The 21080-nt window shown below is 36.7% G+C and overlaps 1 protein-coding gene across 7 annotated transcripts in view; it reads right to left on the bottom strand.

Annotated features, from left to right (window-relative positions):
- COL11A2 (collagen type XI alpha 2 chain) overlaps positions 1–20245 on the bottom strand; it is a 156800-nt gene extending 136555 nt beyond the window's left edge. For 2 of the 7 annotated variants that reach the window (XM_053721910.1, XM_053721911.1), the window contains exon 1: positions 19996–20241. In XM_053721910.1, the coding sequence (XP_053577885.1) occupies positions 19996–20104 (109 nt within the window). In that variant the 5' untranslated portion in view covers positions 20105–20241. Of the gene's footprint in view, positions 1–19995 lie in introns of all 7 variants that reach the window. The other 5 variants (XM_053721915.1, XM_053721909.1, XM_053721912.1 and 2 more) reach the window with 5 other exon arrangements.
- Positions 20246–21080: the final 835 nt, after the last annotated feature.

Genomic DNA, 21080 nt, shown 5'->3' with positions numbered 1-21080 from the left:
GTCTTGGGACAGACATACTGATTTGCTGCTTAAAGTCCTTTGCATTGGGGTTTGAATACTTAGGACATTTTGAGGTAAAATATCTTTCTTTTTTACATAGAGATGTTCAGGTGATATTTTTTAGTCATCTTTTTACAGCTATTCTGCATCACTTTCAAGTGTTTCAACATTTGGGTATCATGGCCCTTTAATTGTCAAGCCAAAGGCCGCAGGTTCTCATCATATTGCACTTTAAAAAATACCTAGATTGGACAGTGGAAATTTTTTTTTTTTCAGACAGGCGCCCCTGCAAGTGCTTGATTATGATTAATGTTAAAATCTTCTATGTTTATTATATATTTTTTACTGCAAAATGGATTTATGTTTAATTGCAATAAATATATGTTTATTTCTCTATGTCTATTCAACCTAAATTTAGCAGTTTTATTTAGTTTCAGTGTTCAAAATTGCCCACATAACTTTAGCTTTTGTTCTCTAGTTTTGACTAATATAGTGCTACCATTAAAGTGCTTGGTACAAGACCATTCATGCTATAATAAAAAGCTCTAACTCACTTAGGACATTTTACTATTGTGAAAGTTAACCACATTTGTTATTCCGCTACGCGTTTCACGGTAAATAATTCTCTTTCTCTGGAAAATCGCAACAAAGTGATATATTATAGAAGAAAACCATTTCTTCTAAGAGGGAGAGAAAAATACGAGCCAATGGGAAGAGATTTGTCATTAAGCAAAAGTATGCAGAAGCCTATAGGCACTGTGTCTCAGTGGGCTCAAATCATGCAACTTTACAATCCAAGTCTTCTTTTATTACATTGCTGTATTATTCCCTTAGCTGCCAACTTGCCAAGTACATTTAATCAGGGGCTACACTTGAGGTTTTACTTTACAAGAGAAATGCCACTGGCACGTGGGGGGGGAAATGTTTGGCTGGTGCCGGAGAATGTCTAGCCCTGCAGAACAATAAAGTAAAGATTTTATATATATATATAGTGCTGATACTGATATACAATCTTATAAAGACAATACGGTCAAATTTTAAACTTTCATGATTTAGACAAAGCATGCAATTTTACACAACTTTTATTATCTAATTTACAATGTTCTCTTTGAACCCATTGTAAAAAAGCATACCTAGGTAGGCTCAGAATGTTCTACTGGAAGCTAGCTGGTAATGGGTGACTGCACATAAATGCCTTTTATTATTGGCTGACTCAATGTGTTCAGCTAGCTCCTAATATGCTTTTCAACAAATGATACATAGAGAAGTAAGCAAATTTGATATTACAAGTAAATTGGAAATTTGCTTAAAATTGCATGTTCTATTTTGAATCATATTAGTTTAATTTTGACTTTGTTCTCCCATAAACCTAATGAAAATTGCAGAATTGCATTGTTTAAACCTTAATATTGATGTCTGTGTGTTTCCTCAGAGGGCCACCTCTGGATATGGGGTTTGAGCTATAATTTGAGTAGTTCTGCTTTAGACTGTCCCTTTGAGAAAGAAACCAAGTCTCTATTGGCTATACTGAGCAACCAAATATACAGAGCATCGAACGCATGATCGTGCAATACACAATGTTATCGCTTCATGAGCCGGAAAAGGGTGCCTATGAGAGAAGGTGCCCTTGGGCAACTTGCTATATTGCCTAATGAGAAATCCAACTCTGAGGGGAAGTCTGATTTATAGCATGTGAATGAGTTGAAAGAACATAAAGACTGAACTGGCTACAAGGGAGGGATGACGAACACCCTGTATAATTGCTTTGAAAATATTTACATTTGCTGCTGAGAATTTTGAAAAAAAACCTAAGTGAAGCTCTTGCTATGTGTGCGTGGTCCTGAAAGAAATGACTTTGACAGTTAATCATTTATCTAAAGCATAGTAACACCATGTGGAATGATAATAACTGTGATTCATGTATTAAAATATATAAAGGGACACTAAATTAAATATTAAACTTTCATTGTTCAGATAGACAATACACTATTTAAATAACTTCCCAAAGTATTTTTATGATCAAAATGTGCCCAATCTTAGCTCCTACTGAGCATGTGCAAGAGTTCACAGTATATATGTGTTTGGGATTGGGTTTTCATATGATACGGGGGGCAGAAAAAATAAAAGTAACTACAATTTCTCAAAAAAATAAAATAAAAATCAACTGTTCATTTATTTGTCTTTTTTATATGCATTTGTTAATTGTAAAAGCCCACTTCACTTAATCGCAGTCTGCAGAGGCTTAGCTACAAGGTAATTACAGAGGTAAAAAGTGTATTAACCTCTTAAGGACCAGCAACGTACCATGTACATCTCTGGTCTTTCTATGGGGTTTGCGCTACTAATAGCGCATTCTCGCCGCTATTTCCGGTGACCAAAAGGGAGGAGGGAGAGTATTATAGCGCTATTATAAAAAAAGGAAACCCTTAACAACCTGCGATGTACATGGTACTTTGCGGTCGTTAAGGAGTTAATATAACTGTTGGTTATGCAAAACTGGGGAATGGGTAATAAAGGGATTATCTTTTTAAACAATACAAATTCTTAAGTAGACTGTCCCTTTAACCATTTTACATGACTTTGAGAGGTAATCTATCTTTAAAAATGTTATAAAAAATATGACACCTTTCAAGTACTTCTGTATATGAAGAATAAAATATTTATTGCGCAGTCGTGTTATACAATCTACTTGTATTCTAAATAAGCAATATTTTTTATATAGATACATTCATTTAATGTGACATAATACTGTATTTTTAAATGCACATTTTTTGCTTTTCATATTTTTAAGCTATGGATGCATTTGATTTTGTGATTACACTACACTGCATGAAATCCCTCTGTGTAGACAATTATAGCTCACGTGCACAAGCACTCCTATCATGCACAAGCTGCAAATGCCAATACTGTAACAAATTGGCATTTGGATGGTGTAAACGTGAATTATTTTTTCTAAAAGTAGAATGCACATCTGACAAGTTTTGATTGGTGTATATATTTGCCAATTAATCCTGACAGGAGCCAATGAGATTTCAAGCATTTCCAATCAAGCCTGTGAGCAGATATGATGACAACAAGTGTTCCTTTTAAAAGCAAAATAAATAGTTTTAACTTTTTCAAGCAAAATATTAATTTAGCATATTTAAATTTTGTTTCATATGCATGGTCATGACAGAGTGCACAACACAAACCTAAGGATCAGTTGTTCATTGGCTAATAGGTGTGTCTTTATGAGCACACCTCCCAATTATTCATGGACACTATCGGGGACAGGAAGTTATGGAGACGGAATTCTGACAAACTAGGGGTGGAGTCGTTACATTCAGGATATATAGTGGCGTGGCTAGATGGTTCTCAAACCAGAACTTTTTTAAGGTCCTGTAAAGCTGAACGAACAGAGCTCCCTTATCAGCAAATAAACATTAAAACAGTAGGCTCAACTGTAGACTGTTATATTAGACAACCTTTACTCAACTTTATTTCTGTATATATATATATATATATATAATGTGTGTGTAAATATATAATGTGTGTGTGTGTGTTTTATATTTATTTATATATATATATATATATATATATATATGACACACTATCTACTGTTTGGTGAGCACGGCTTTATGCCGACATAAGATATTATCTGTCTTGAGGAAGGCTTCTGTAAAAGCCAAAACGTCGACTATGAAGAATTGTTGATACTATGAATAAACTACTTTTATTTGCAAATACAAACAAATCCTGAGAGTGCCCTTCATTCTACTCCATTTGTTATATATATATATATATATATATATATATACTGTTTTTAAGTACAAATCTTTTAATAGTGTGACGTTTTTTGAGTTTCCTGTCTTCAGATATATAATTGTATGTTTTAATAATCACTTTCATTATACAATTTACATAAATTGTTTACTGATTAGAGAAGCCTGATGTAGCAGCATAATTAGATTTTAAAAATCTAGCCAAAAAAGTAAGTCGCCCATATCATTAACAAAGAAAAAAACTATAAAAATATATATTTCACTTCAATATGAGCATCGACATGTCATATCACCTTGGTGCCCAATCTTCATCAAGTTACAAATCCACAGTTAATTTGACATTTTATTAGATTATGTCACAACCCAATTACCAAGGGCGTAGGAATACCGCTAGTAGGTACCCTAATGGAAATTAGTTTTAGTGAAAAAAATTGTGACCCAAGGTATTCAAATATTGACCATTTGCAAACCTAACTCGGGTACTTCCCTGCATTATAAAATCTTAATACATTTACCGTTTTAGATGTTTAATTATACATAAACTTTATATATATATATATATATATATATATATATATATATATATATATATATATATATATATATATATATATATATATATAATCAGGTCTTTGGGAGCTTAAATACAGATATTTAGAATTGCTAAGTAAAAATTGGTGCACCTCATTTGCCCCTTTCAAACCTTTTTTTTTCAGAGAATCAGCCACAACCCCAGCTTTGACCTTCTTACCTAATAAGATTTGTATCTATTATAAATGTATCTGAATTATCTAATGTAATCACTGATAGATATTCACTGTCTTCTCCATAACATAGATGAGTTCCAAATTTTTTAAAAAAAATCTCTTAGATTCTATCACATACTTTCTAAAAACTAAACCAAATATTTACTTCTCCTCTCACACCCTCCTTCTCTTGCTTTCATTGCAGCCCCCCCCCCCCCCCAGCTTCTCCCAAACTGAAGCTTTTCCATAAACACATATGGAGAAGCGGGACACTGTACGTTCATTCATACAAAGGCCCTCTGTAAAGAATCCTTCCTTATATTTCAGACACAGGATGCCCTTGGTTCAAAAAATAACACTGGATTAAAAAAATGCTCCCTTTTAAAGACAGACATATACTTAGTGATACTGAAAAGAATGAAATCTACTTACATGAGAAAATATAATTTGGTCTATAAATAAAAAAATAATGTTTGACAGTTTCCTCTTTTTTTAAACTAGTTTATTAAAACATTCAACGTTTTATAAGATTTTGGGAAGAGGGTAAAAGAAATGATATGCAGAGTTACAGATAGGGTTTATATGGAGGAATAGATGCAGATAAAGGAAATTATTATATAAAGCTACAGGAAATGTACAACAAAAAAGATATATAAAGCAATAGGGAATATATAGGAAGCCTTTAAATCCAACAAACTGAGTTATAGGCATATAAAATAGGAGATTGAGATATAGGGAAATGTTATACCAAGCAAAAGGATCAGTTATTGAGGAACAATATAGGGATAGTGTATATGGATAATATGAGTTAGATATTATATCAGACAATATGAGGGACTTGGAGCAATAGGAATAATTTTATAGAGAGAAAGCTATATGGTGCAGTAGGAGGAGTTATGTGGGGATTTTAAAAGACGATACATACATCAATAGTGATTGTAAAGGGAAATTTTATGCAGATATGGAGCAATATGGGAGGTTACAATAGGAGAAGCTATAGGGAGGTTATTTTTTATTGGACAATAAGGGCATTTATAGGGAAAAGCTAAAGTAAGTAATACGAGGAGTTATAGGTTGGAGCTATAGTGAGCAATATGAGGAGCTGTAGTGAGTAGTAGGAGGAGTTATAGGGAGGAGCTTCAGTGAGCAGTAGGAGGAGTTATAGGGAGGAGCTATAGTGAGCAGTAGGAGGAGTTATAGGGAGGAGCTATACAGAGCAGTAGGAGGAGTTATAGGATGAGTTATAAAAAGCAACAGAAGAATTTATAGGGAGTAGCTATAGTGAGCAAAAGGAGGCTTTCTAGATAGAGGTTATTTGGAACCATTGGCACAGATGGAGAATGAGCAGGCACATTAAATATCACATCCCAAAAATGCTATTTTCCGTAGGAGAGCAGGCACACGGAATATAATCTCTTCATTATTCTTTGTGTAAAATGAACACTACTAGCCCAGCTGACACCCACTGAAGTTTCCTAAGTGATGCTGGTAACTCTGTCCTTTCACATTACAGATCTCTCTCGTCATTATTTCAGATGTTTCTGCGGAAATTGCATCCGATTCAAGCGGCATAAAAATACAGAAACAAGTCTGGAATATTTCAGATATTTTGTATTGTGCATGCAGATTTAGTAGGTTTTATAATAGGAATCCTACATTTAAATGATTAATAGGTCCTTTTCACATTTTTCAATATTACAACTATATGTTTCTCCTCATCCTTAAAGGGATATGGAACTCATTTTTTTTCTTACACGATTTAGCATATAATTTTAAGCAACTTTCTAATTTAATCCTATTTTTTTTTGTTCTCTTGGTATCTTTATTTGGAAAAGCAGGAATTTAAGATACATTTAGCCAGCAATCAGTAAGTGCTTCCCAGGTGCTGAACCAAAAATGGACTGGTACCTAAACTTACATTTCTGCTTTTTAAATAAAGATAATAGGAGTAAATTAGAAAGTTGCTTAAAGGGATACTGACCCAAATTTTTTTCTTTCATGATTCAGGTAGAGCATACAATTTTAAGCAACTTTCTAATTTACTCCTGTTATCAATTCTTCTTCGTTCTCTTGGTATCTTTTATTTGAAAAAGCATGAATGTAAACTAAGGAGCCGGCCCATTTTTGGTTCATCACCCTAGGTATCGCTTACTGATTGGTGGCTAGATTTAACCACTAATCGACAAGCGCTGGGTGCTGAACCAAAAATGAGCTGGCACCTAAGCTTACATTCCTGCTTTTCAAATAAAGACACCCAGAGAACGAAGAAAAATGGTTAATATGAGTAAATTAGAAAGTTGCTTAAAATTGTCTGCTCTATCTAAATCATTAAATAAAAAGATTGGGTTTCATATCCCTTTAATAGTTAAAAAAAATAATTCAGGTGAGTCACCTGACTCCAACTGAGATACAAGCCTTGGCAAATAGACATGTTAATTCGGCATTTAGTTGTATGACTGAACGGTGAATATGGACACGGGTAGCGGCATTTGGCTCTTTTCAGAGCCAGATGTATTCGTGTGAAAGTCCAACACACAAAGATCTCTGCAAATCCAGTCTCCTAGGGTTACAAATAAAGTCTCCCTATAGCTCTTCCTGTTCCATAAAATTTAATTCTATAACTCCACCTTTCTCTATAGATCCCTTCATCTCCTCCTATTGCGCCATATAATATCTCCCTAAAATTCCTTTAGTTATTCTAATTAACTACTTCTAATTCTTCCTAATGTTCCCTAAAAATGTATCTCTATAACTCACTATATTGTTGCATGTAACATGTCCCTCTAATAAACTAAATCCTTCTCTGTATCTTCTCCAACATGTCTGTGTAATATTTATCTTCTATTCCACTGTATAACGTCTTCCTGTACTTAATCCAGCTTCTCCATATAGCAACTCCCTATAACCTCTTCTACTTGCCGGATGTATAAAATAGCTCTATAAAATACTCATGTGCACATGTGACCTGGAGATGTGATTAGACCTCTGATTGGACCCTGCATTATCTCCGTCACCTGACATGTCAGACATTAGGTCCTGACTACACCAGCCCTCAGATCAGACCCCTGATCTGATAGCCCCGGTCTTCCCCTCATACCCATACTACCCCTAAGATGAGACCCCCGATCCTACAGCCCGTCTTACCCTCATACCCACACCAGCCCTCAGATCACACACCTAGCCCTACAGTCCCCGTCTTACCCTCATACCCACAGCAGCCCTCAGATCACACACCTAGCCCTACAGTCCCTGTCTTAGCTTCATACTCACACCAGCCCTCAGATCAGACCCCTATCCCTACAGCCCCTGTCTTACCCTCATATCCACACCAGCCCTCAGATCAGACCCCTAGCCCTACAGCCCCTGTCTTAACCTTATACCCACATCACCCCTCAGATGAGTCTCTTGTCCTACCCTCATGCCCACACCAGCCCTCAGATCAGACCCCTGGCCATACAGCCCTTGTGTTAGCCTTATAGCCACATCCAGCCCTCAGATTGGACCCCTAGCCATACAGCCCTTGTCTTTGCCTTATACTCTTATCAGACCTCAGACTCCTAACCCTGCAGACCCTCAGCCACATAATCACATTAGACTTCAGATCAGCTTGCTGCCCCAAATAACCTAATGCCCATGTGAGAATGAATGGCTCAAAAGCCCCTCTATAAGCCAGGTGCCCTTATCTGAGCTCACCTCAGACTCTGCTGCAATGTAAGCCATGTATCCAAATCAGACCTCACATAGTCAGACTCCATAGTGCTGTAGCCCTCACAGTCATATGCCATCATAAGATTTCAGATAAAATCTCTAGACATAAACCTCTCTCTTTCAGATTACCTCATAGGACAGATTAGACCCCATAGCCCTGCAGTTTCTTTAACTTAAAATCATAGTACTGGTTTCTGTCTCCTGCTTCTGTTTACCCAAAATATTGGTTTGCTGTCTCTCATGATTGTGGAGCAGGAGGAAAAAGGAACAGACTACTGGGCCTGGTTGCCGCACTCTATGGCTGTTAGGAATAACTATGACAAGAAAGTCTATAAGAAAAGGAGAATTGATACAAAAAGCCTTGTCAATTGCCAGTTCCATCAGAGCAGCAAACTGGAGATCATGTTTTGCATATAGTTTTACCAGAGATGAGGCAAAGCTACATTCTAATGGTTCATATAACACCTCCATATAGCTCCTCCTTCTGTTCCATATAACTTATCCATATAGCTCCCCCTTCTGTTCCATATAACTTATCCATATAGCTCCTCCTTCTGTTCCATATAACTTATCCATATAGCTCCCCCTTCTGTTCCATATAACTTATCCATATAGCTCCCCCTTCAGTTCCATTTAACACCTCCATATAGTTCCTCCTTCTGTTCCATATAACACCTCCATATAGCTCATCCTACTGTTCCATATAACACCTCCATATAGACCCTCCTTCTGTTCCATATAGCTCCTCCTTCTGTTCTATATAATACCTCCATATAGCTCCTCCTTCTGTTCCATATAACACCTCCATATAGCTCCTCCTTCTGTTCCATATAACACCTCCATATAGCTCCTCCTTCAGTTCCATATAACACCTCCATATAGCTCCTCCTTCTGTTCCATATAACACCTCCATATAGCTCCTCCTTCAGTTCCGTATACCACCTCCATATAGCTCCTCCTTCTTTTCTACATAATACCTCCATATATTTCTTTCTTCTGTTCCGGATAACACATCCATATAGTTACTTCTTCTGTTCCATATAACACCTCTATATAGCTCATCCTTCTGCTCCATATAACACCACCATATAGTTACTTCTTCTGTTCCATATAACACCTCTATATAGCTCATCCTTCTGCTCCATATAACACCACCATATAGTTACTTCTTCTGTTCCAAATAGCACCTCTATATAACTCCGCCTACTAATCCATATAGCACCTCCCTATAACTTCTCCTAAGGCCACACATAACCTTCCCCTCTGCCCTGTTGTTCCATATACCCCCTTCTGTTGCTTTAATATAACCTATCTCTGACACTCCTTTAATTATTCTATATAACCCCAACTAGGGATATAAAATGCAAACATTTTCTTTTTGTGATTCAGACACAGTGCACAGTTTTAAAAAAGTTTTCAATTTACTTCTATTATCAAATTAGTTTGTTCTCATGATATTCTTTGTTAAAGAGATGCCTAGGTAGGCGTCTGGTGCACTACATGACAGGGAATAGTGCTGCCATCTAGTGCTCTTGCTAATGTATAACATAAGTACTGCATTACAGGAAATAGTGCTGCCATCTAGTGCTCTTGCTAATGTATAACATTAGTACTACATGACAGGAAATAGTGTTGCCATCTAGTGCTCTTGCTAATGAATAACATTAGTACTGCATGACAGGAAATAGTGCTGCCATCTAGTGCTCTTGCTAATGTATAACATTAGTACTACATGACAGGAAATAGTGCTTTCATCTAGTGCTCTTGCAAATGTATAACATTAGTACTACATGACAGGAAATAGTGCTGCCATCTAGTGCTCTTGCTAATGTATAACATTAGTACTACATGACAGGAAATAGTGTTGCCATCTAGTGCTCTTGCTAATGAATAACATTAGTACTGCATGACAGGAAATAGTGCTGCCATCTAGTGCTCTTGCTAATGTATAACATTAGTACTACCTGACAGGAAATAGTGCTGACATCTAGTGCTCTTGCTAATGTATAACATTAGTACTACATGACAGGAAATAGTGCTGCCATCTAGTGCTCTTGCTAATGTATAACATTAGTACTACATAACAGGAAATAGTGCTGCCATCTAGTGCTCTTGCTAATGTATAACATTAGTACTACATGACAGGAAATAGTGCTGCCATTTAGTGCTCTTGCTAATATATAACATTAGTACTACATGACAGGAAATAGTGCTGCCATCTAGTGCTCTTGCTAATGTATAACATTAGTACTACATGACAGGAAATAGTGCTGCCTTCTAGTGCTCTTGCTAATGTATAACATTAGTGCTACATGACAGGAAATAGTGCTGCCATCTAGTGCTCTTGCTAATGTATAACATTAGTACTACACAACAGGAAATAGTGCTGCCATCTAGTACTCCTGCTAATGTATAACATTAGTACTACATGACAGGAAATAGTGCTGCCATCTAGTGCTCTTGCTAATATATAACATTAGTACTATATGACAGGAAATAGTGCTGCCATCTAGTGCTCTTGCTAATGTATAACATTAGTACTACACAACAGGAAATAGTGCTGCCATCTAGTGCTCTTGCTAATGTATAACATTAGTACTACATGACAGGAAATAGTGCTGCCTTCTAGTGCTCTTGCTAATGTATAACATTAGTGCTACATGACAGGAAATAGTGCTGCCATCTAGTGCTCTTGCTAATGTATAACATTAGTACTACCTGACAGGAAATAGTGCTACCCTCTAGTGCTCTTGCTAATGTATAACATTAGTACTACATGACAGGAAATAGTGCTGCCATCTAGTGCTCTTGTTAATGTATAACATTAGTACTACATAACAGGAATTAGTGCTGCCATCTAGTGCTCTTGCTAATGTATAACATTAGCACTACATGACAGGAAATAGTGCTGCCATCTAGTGCTCTTGTTAATGTATAACATTAGTACTACATGACAGGAAATAGTGCTGCCCTCTAGTGCTCTTGCTAATGTATAACATTAGTACTACATGACAGGAAATAGTGCTGCCCTCTAGTGCTCTTGCTAATGTATAACATTAGTACTACATGACAGGAAATACAGGGAGTGCAGAATTATTAGGCAAATGAGTATTTTGACCACATCATCCTCTTTATGCATGTTGTCTTACTCCAAGCTGTATAGGCTCGAAAGCCTACTACCAATTAAGCATATTAGGTGATGTGCATCTCTGTAATGAGAAGGGGTGTGGTCTAATGACATCAACACCCTATATCAGGTGTGCATAATTATTAGGCAACTTCCTTTCCTTTGGCAAAATGGGTCAAAAGAAGGACTTGACAGGCTCAGAAAAGTCAAAAATAGTGAGATATCTTGCAGAGGGATGCAGCACTCTTAAAATTGCAAAGCTTCTGAAGCGTGATCATCGAACAATCAAGCGTTTCATTCAAAATAGTCAACAGGGTCGCAAGAAGCGTGTGGAAAAACCAAGGCGCAAAATAACTGCCCATGAACTGAGAAAAGTCAAGCGTGCAGCTGCCAAGATGCCACTTGCCACCAGTTTGGCCATATTTCAGAGCTGCAACATCACTGGAGTGCCCAAAAGCACAAGGTGTGCAATACTCAGAGACATGGCCAAGGTAAGAAAGGCTGAAAGACGACCACCACTGAACAAGACACACAAGCTGAAACGTCAAGACTGGGCCAAGAAATATCTCAAGACTGATTTTTCTAAGGTTTTATGGACTGATGAAATGAGAGTGAGTCTTGATGGGCCAGATGGATGGGCCCGTGGCTGGATTGGTAAAGGGCAGAGAGCTCCAGTCCGACTCAGACGCCAGCAAGGTGGAGGTGGAGTACTGGTTTGGGCTGGTATCATCAAAGATGAGCTTGTGGGGCCTTTTCGGGTTGAGGATGGAGTCAAGCTCAACTCCCAGTCCTACTGCCAGTTTCTGGAAGACACCTTCTTCAAGCAGTGGTACAGGAAGAAGTCTGCATCCTTCAAGAAAAACATGATTTTCATGCAGGACAATGCTCCATCACACGCGTCCAAGTACTCCACAGCGTGGCTGGCAAGAAAGGGTATAAAAGAAGAAAATCTAATGACATGGCCTCCTTGTTCACCTGATCTGAACCCCATTGAGAACCTGTGGTCCATCATCAAATGTGAGATTTACAAGGAGGGAAAACAGTACACCTCTCTGAACAGTGTCTGGGAGGCTGTGGTTGCTGCTGCACGCAATGTTGATGGTGAACAGATCAAAACACTGACAGAATCCATGGATGGCATGCTTTTGAGTGTCCTTGCAAATAAAGGTGGCTATATTGGTCACTGATTTGTTTTTGTTTTGTTTTTGAATGTCAGAAATGTATATTTGTGAATGTTGAGATGTTATATTGGTTTCACTGGTAAAAATAAATAATTGAAATGGGTATATATTTGTTTTTTGTTAAGTTGCCTAATAATTATGCACAGTAATAGTCACCTGCACACACAGATATCCCCCTAAAATAGCTAAAACTAAAAACAAACTAAAAACTACTTCCAAAAATATTCAGCTTTGATATTAATGAGTTTTTGGGTTCATTGAGAACATGGTTGTTGTTCAATAATAAAATTAATCCTCAAAAATACAACTTGCCTAATAATTCTGCACTCCCTGTAGTGCTGCAATCTAGTGCTCTTACTAATGTATAACATTAGTACTACATGACAGGAAATAGTGCTGCCATCTAGTGCTCTTGCTAATGTATAACATTAGTACTACATGACAGGAAATAGTGCTGCCATCTAATGCTCTTGCTAATGAATAACATTAGTACTACATGACAGGAAATAGTGCTGCCATCTAGTGCTCTTACTAATGTATAACATTAGTACTACCTGACAGGAAATAGTGCTACCATCTAGTACTCTTGCTAATGTATAACATTAGCACCACATGACAGGAAATAGTGCTGCCATCTAGTGATCTTGCTAATGTATAACATTAGTACTACATGACAGGAAATAGTGCTGCCCTCTAGTGCTCTTTTTAATGTATAACATTAGTACTACATGACAGGAAATAGTGCTGCCATCTAGTGCTCTTGCTAATGTATAACATTAGTACTACATGACAGGAAATAGTGCTGCCATCTAGTGCTCTTGCTAATGTATAACATTAGTACTGCATGACAAGAAATAGTGCTGCCATCTAGTGCTCTTGATAATGTATAACATTAGTACTACATGACAGGAAATAGTGCTGCCATCTAGTGCTCTTGCTAATGTATAACATTAGTACTACATGACAGGAAATAGTGCTGCTATCTAGTGCTCTTACTAATGTATAACATTCTTGCAAAACTACTTCTATATAGTGCGCCATACACCTGCACGCTTCTGAGCTTATAGCCCTGCTTTCTAAGGAAAAATATCAAGAAAATGAAGAAAATTTGATATTAGAAGTAAATTAGAAAGTTGTTTAAAATTGCATATTTGAATCATGAATGGAAAATGATTGGTTTCATGTCCCTTTAAAGGGACACTGTACCCAATTATTTTTTTTTTGTAATTCAGATAGAGCATGCAATTTTAAGCAACTTTCTAATTTACTCCTATTATCAATTTTTCTTTGTTCTCTTGCTATCATTATTTGAAAAAGAAGGCATCTAAGCTTTTATTTGGTTTCAGTACTCTGGACAGCACTTTTTTATTGGTGGATGAATTTATCCATCAATCAGCAAGGACAACCCAGGTTGTTCACCAAAAATGGGCCGGCATCTAAACTTACATTCTTGCATTTCAAATAAAGATACCAAGAGAATGAAGAAAATTTGATAATAGGAGTAAATTAGAAAGTTGCTTAAAATTTCATGCTCAATCTGAATCACAAAAGAAAAATTTTGGGTACAGTGTCCCTTTAACCTTTCCCTATATCCTCTCCTACTGGCCTAACTGACTAACCAATAGGGATGTGCAGGGAAGAAAATTTAGTTTCGGACGAACTTTTCATAATTAATATTCGAGGACATTAGTTTCCCTGAATATTCATTACCTGCACTATTCGTTTTTTGTTTTGTTCAAAACTAAACGAAAATCAAATTTTCGGTAAACATTCGCTTTCATTAAAAGAAATGTAAATGTTTTGAAAGCTACAAGGGAAAAGATCACCTGTAGCGGCATACTTACGCTAACGCGCTCTGGAGAGTGCACTAACCTGATCCTCTTCTTGCCAGAGCCCTGACGGCGCACTAACCGGAGGCTCCTGTTAGCGCGGCCCAGACCTGGCATGAAGAGAATATGGTTAGCGCACTCTCCAATGCCAGTTAATGTAAGTATAAAGCCTAAAAAAACTATTTTAAAGGACAAAAATAAACACTGTTGAATTTCGTCAGTATTTTTTTGTTTTCTTTCATTTTCGTTGGTGCATTCATTCGAATATTTGTTTTTGGTACGAATGTAAAGTCGTCTGAAAATGAATCTACATCTCTATTAACCAATCATCTATTTGCTTAAAGGGACACTGAACCCAAAAATTTTCATTCGTGATTCAGATAGAGCAGCAATTTTAAGCAACTTACTAATTTACTCCTATTATCAAATTGTCTTCGTTCTCTTGCTATCTTTCTTTGAAAACGAAAGCATCTAAACTAAGGAGCCAGACAACTTTTGGTTCAGACCCTGGACAGCACTTGTTTAATGGTGGGTGAATTTATCCACCAATCGTCAAAAACAACCCAGGTTGTTCACTAAAAATGGGCCGGCATCTAAACTTACATTCTTGCTTTTCAAATAAAGATACCAAGAGAATTAAGAAACATTGATAATAGGAGTAAATTAGAAAGTTGCTTAAAATTGCATGCTCTATCTGAATCACGAAAGAAAAAATTTGGGTTCAGTGTCCCTTTAAAGGGACGTGAAACCCAAAATGTTTCTTTCATGATTTAGGTAGAACATACAATTTTAAACAACTTTTCAGTTTACTTCTATTTTCAAATTTGCATCATTCTCTTTGTATCATTTGTTGAAGAAGCAGCAATGCACTACTGGTTTCTAAATGAACAAATGGGTGAGCCAATTGGAATAAGTATATATATATCCAGCCACCAATCAGCAGCTAGAACCTAGGTTCTTTGCTGCTCCTGAGCTTACCTAGATAAGCCTTTCAGCAAAGGATAACAAGAAAAGAAAGCAAATTAAATAATATAAGTAAATTGGAAAGCTGTTTAAAATTGTATGTTCTGTCTAAATCGTGAATGTCTAATTATGACTTTACTGTCCCTTTAAGGAAGTCTCACCTAATATGTTTCTGTATAAACCTCATAATGTATCTAAGCATTATTATTCTGTGGACCATTACTAGTTTGTAGACCATTTTCAGTGCAGAGATGCCCAATATCACTCTGTAACTGTGTGTGGTGTAAGTCTGAAGAACATTCACTTCTGTTCGTCTGCGCTTTTCTGTTCATGGATTTCGTTGCTTCTTATTGCCGTTCAACAACACAGCTGTCACCTTAAAATATCTTTTTTATTGCTCTGCCAAACTATACAGGGTACACCAACCTTTACTGTAAAGGTAACTGAGAAGACAGACAGAGAGACTATTGAGTGAAGATCTATAGCTGGGACAGTCACAGGAAACAGACTCTGAGAAAAGAGGTCACAGTATTTGCCAGAACTCATCACACACAGTTTAATACCTAACCATAAACAAAAAAGGTTTAGCCAAAAATAAATGACTATCCAAGAACCACTAAACTATTTTATAAGTGCTTCCTATCACAATTGTTTTGGCCAAAAGGATCCTTGAATCAGTCACTTATGTTGATGTAAATTGCAGTTGGTATGCAAAAAATGTTGTCACAGCTGTTTAAAATTAAATTTGCGTAGAATCTGCTTCTGCACAACTGATACCTAGGTATTCACTGCTCATTGGTTAAGAATAACAAGCCTCCACAAGCCTGAAAAAGGTGATTTTAATGAGCACAGGCAGTTTATTAAAAAAAAATTCTTCTTGTAAATGTTTCATTTTCACTTTTAAACTTGTTCTGCTAAACTGTCAATGGCTATTTAGTGTTGCATTGCCATACGGTCACCACTGGTTCAGCAGGATCCAATATGTCACCTCAAAGCGTAAACATAATCAAAGTAGCACTTGTGGAACAACCCCATTCTGCTCCATATGAGAATGTGACCAGTGATTGGAGCATACATATGTATGCCTGATCCTGATTGGCACACTAACTGTATTCTTATCTGAAGAGACATAGGTGCAAAGCTGAGACTAACAGGGGTTAAATTAACTGTAACATAAAACAATATGTTTAAAAATCAAATGCACTAACAAAATACTGTATGGAACAGGAGCAAATGGTTTATTTAATCCATTTGTACCATTTGTAAAGGTTAAATAAATAATAAACTAAATTAATTTGTTTAAAATAAAATACTCTAACAATAAAAAAATATTTGTGTGTGTATATATATATATATATATATATATAAATAAATATATATATATGTGTGTGTATGTATGTATATATATATATATATATATATATATATATATATATATATATGTCCCTTTAAGGAAATCTGTCCTCAAGACTGATGTCTCTTTAAGAAATCATTTCACTATGAACATCCAACGTCCAATAAAACACCAGTAACCTTTTTCCAGAAAAACTGTCACTATATTTCAGCAAGATTATTAGTTCTAAATCTTATTTTATTTTTATTCTTTCTAGTCATTTAAACTTGTGCTCATTTGTAGTGTCTACAGATTTCAGGGCCAGAAGCCCAGATTTTGGAAAAACAGTCCCAAGCAAAATGTTATTTTTATGGATGCGTGCAGATTTGATACTCGTCTGCCTTCATGGAAATTTCTAAAGTTCCTATAAAACTCCTTGTCACATCAGCCAATTTTTAAGCTTGTTAAATGAGCACCGAAAAAATAATTATGTCATTTAAACTATAAAAAAAAGTATTCATTCAGGAAGAGGTTGTTTTTTTTTACCCTTGAGATTTGAGCAAATCTTTCATGTAGAATAGTCATGCAAACCATTCATCTGTATAAATTTATATGCAATTTATTTCATCTACAAACTATAAAAGTTCTCATGGATCTAACAAAAACAATACATAAAAAAACAAAAACTCAAATTAGAAAATTGCAATTGGATACATTATTTGGTTTTCTAGATTTTTTTTCTTTTTATCAAGACAAAAATGTTATTTAGCAGTAAGTTCTAATATATATATATATATTTTTTTTTTTCCATTAAAAAAATGAAAAACAAATTAACAAATATTAACCACAATTCAATGGTCTTCATTTAAGATACTGCAATTATTACAGGGATTAATTAAGAGTTTAACCCTTTCTGCAACAGATTAGCATTAAACACCCATGAGAGGTTTCTAGTTAATGTAGTTTCTTAAAAAAAAAAAAACTGCATTATCCAGCCCCCCTCAACTCATCACCCCATCTTGAAATCTAAACCACACCCCTTCAATTCCAAATCCCCCCCCCCCCCCATTTTTATGGAACTCTGAATATATATGGGAAACCTCTAAGGAATGCAAGCATCCTCAGACCAGTTGTTACCATAAGGATCTAATAACATTTTCTATTATATGGGCCACTTGTTTTGGGGAATGAAGGGTTGACCAATCATGTATAGAGAAGCTGAAAGGTGTACCACATATCCCTCCCTATACAACTTGTATTCCCTCTGTATAGCCCCTACTGGACTCCTTTAGTGCCTGTTACCCCTACGTGCCACCGGGACACTTACAAAGACTCTACTGTAGACATATACAAACACAAGTGCATCCCTATACTATTTCTAAACATGGTTACATCATGCAAAGGTACAAATTCTACACACTCATAATTACACATCTTACCAGCAATTTTGTACTTGTGGAAATGAATAAATATATGTTTGAGCTTTAAAATTATGTATCTTTTTCTATATCTGTATTTTGAACAGTTGTATCATTTTTGTGTTTTCCCTTTGTAACAGTGTGTATTTGCATTCTGATTTATGTAGCTTTTTGTATGTTTTTATTGTGAATGGTTGTACTGTTTGAATATGTTTATTCAACTGTAAATTCTTAATTTCTATATATTTGTATTTTAAATCAATGTATCAAATTTTGTGTTTTTACACTGGTATGGGGATATGATACTTGTGTATTTGCAATATGATGATTTTTGTTTTAATATTTTTGCTCTATGAATGTGTGCTTCATTTTTGTCTATTTGTAATTGAAGTCATAATGTTTGGTATTTTGTTATGGGGTCTCTGATATTTGTATATTGGCATTCCGATGACTTGTATGTGTGTGCTGTGAATGGGTGCTTTGTTTTCATGTATTTGCTCACTGTATGCTGGGACATTTAGTGTGCCTGGGTATGTGGATTGTGAATGGGTGTGTGTCAGTTTGTGACAGAGCTGCCCCCCATGAAATTATATATTAACATGTCACTAGCATCCTTTCTCAGCACTTTGACATTCCAGTTCGTAATTCCTGACCCAGAATTATCATCTGTTGCTCAAAATAGGTATACTCCAACATGCAGAACAAAATGCATAAACAGGTTGACATTAATAATTCACTAGTATTCTAAATTATTTCCACAGTATATTAAAGATAAACATATGAAAGATTTTCTGCTGAAGTCAATCCCTAACAGACAAACCATTAAGTGACACAGCCTGGTTAGCAAGAACCCCATTCATAATAAATATGTAGCTATTGAGATTTCTATTTCCACAAACTTGTATGAAGACACCACAGATTAATTAAGGTTTAACACTTGGATAGAAAAGGGAAAAAACAAACGGGAAAACCATTTCGACAGAAAATGCTAAACTGTAAAATGTATTATCCAGATTTCCCAGCAACAGCAGGTGGAATGTGCCCAAACTATATATGCAATTACATTCTTGAACCCTAGTTTGAAGATTGTCACTAGATGTCCCCTGGCTCACCCTTTAAGGGCCTATGGGTGCACATTCTGACTTAAAGTTGTCAGCTGGTATTGAGACTTTCATGCTTCCAGGGAAGACATCTCTTGTCTTGTCTATAAGCTGTTACCCACTACTTGTCACCAACTTTTATAGTTGGTGCATAGACATAAGCACCATGTCCACTTGCCCAGCCAGACCCTAAGCACCCATTCACTCTCTAGATGCATTCGTTCATTTTCTTTACTCCCTCCCTCTCTTCCAGACACACTCCAGTGTGAAAATTGCCACCTTTGGCAAAGGGCACAACTAAAGCACTAGCATAGAGATGCTGAAGCAGAAATCCTGGACGGTACATATAATATAATGAACCAATCACAACAAGTACTGCAGTATGGATATCATGACACCTGTTGCTTCTGACTGCAATAATCAAATACAAATCAACCTTTCCACTTTTAAAGTTTCCCACTTTGGTTTCAAGAAATAGATTTTCTCCTGTTGAAGTTTGGGACAGATCTTAAATGAATGTACCAACTGGAAACAGATAAATTGATATATCTATCTATCAATGAGCTTGAATAATGCATAAACAGGGCACATTCTATAATGGCATTGAGATATATAAACCTGTCAGTACCACCTTGGCTGGTTACCTTTTAACTTCCCAAATCTGTATGATCATAGACAATTAATAAAATTAAGACATCCATTTCTGGGTACCAGTGGAAAGACTTTAACTCTGTGTGGTCCATATATAGTGTGGTCCATATATAAACTGCCAATAAATTGCCCTACTTCATGCTGCCCCTCTTTCACATGACAGGGATGCCAACCTTACCTGCTGCTTGGGTCCCCAATGTCTGCCAGAGGAGAAGCAACGCCAGGCTGCAGAGAGGGGGCACCCCGGTGAACCTGCATCTCCTGGGCTGCCGCTGAGGCCGGGGCATGGTGCCCAGCTATGGTGGAAGGGAGGGGATAGGTGGAGCAGGGCCGCAGGATTAACAGGATCGAGGTACAAGGGAGCAGGACAGGACAGGACAGGAGAGGAGCGAACAGGCTACAGCTAACTGCTGGAATCTCACTACTTACACCATGAGCAGGCAGGAGGGGAGGTCTGCCCAGCACAGGGAGGGGAGGAGGAGAGAGAGAGTAAGGGGGGTGACTGAGGTGAGACCCTGTCTGTGCTCCCTTTCATTAAACACACCCACACTCTAACCACTTTCTCCTTTATTTTGTCGTTGTTCTCATTAATTAATTACTTCTCATATATTTACTTCCCCAAGTTTATACCCAAACATATATAACATTTATACCTCCTATGAGTTTATCTCTTTCTCTTGTTTAGTCCATTCTCATTTTTCTTTCTCTTCTTCTCTTTTTCCATCACTATTACACACTTCTACATTCACATTATCACCTTTTTCTTTTTGTTGTTCTCCCTCCCTCTACAGTTTATTTTTTTCTCTTACATAGACACCTTTTGTCTAGTCTTCATTCTCTCTTCCCTCACTTTCTCTCTCTCTCTCTCTCTCTCTCTCTCTCTCTCTCTCGCACTCTCATCTTCTCTCTTTCTCTCTCCTGTTTTACTCTCTCTCTATCTCTTCCCTTTTCCGCTCTCTCATCTTCTCTCTCTCTCTCTCTCTCTCTCTCTCTCTCGCACTCTCCACTTTTTCGCGCTCTCATCTTCTCTCTTTCTCTCTCCTGTTTTACTCTCTCTCTCTATCTCTTCCCTTTTCCGCTCTCTCATCTTCTCTCTCTCTCTCTCTCTCTCTCTCTCTCTCCCCCCTCCTCCCCCTCTTACCTGCTGTCTCTTACATACATATTCTCATCCCTATCCTCTCCTCGCTCTGCTTGCCCGTCTTTGTAACACGACATCACCATGTGAAATTCCTCAGTAAACATGTGTGGGGTACGACAACTGTG

The sequence above is a fragment of the Bombina bombina genome, chromosome 7, assembly GCF_027579735.1.
Source record: "Bombina bombina isolate aBomBom1 chromosome 7, aBomBom1.pri, whole genome shotgun sequence".
NCBI classification, from domain to species: domain Eukaryota; kingdom Metazoa; phylum Chordata; class Amphibia; order Anura; family Bombinatoridae; genus Bombina; species Bombina bombina.
The sequence above is the reverse complement of the archived record's forward strand: the minus strand, read 5'-3'. Positions and strand labels throughout refer to the sequence as shown.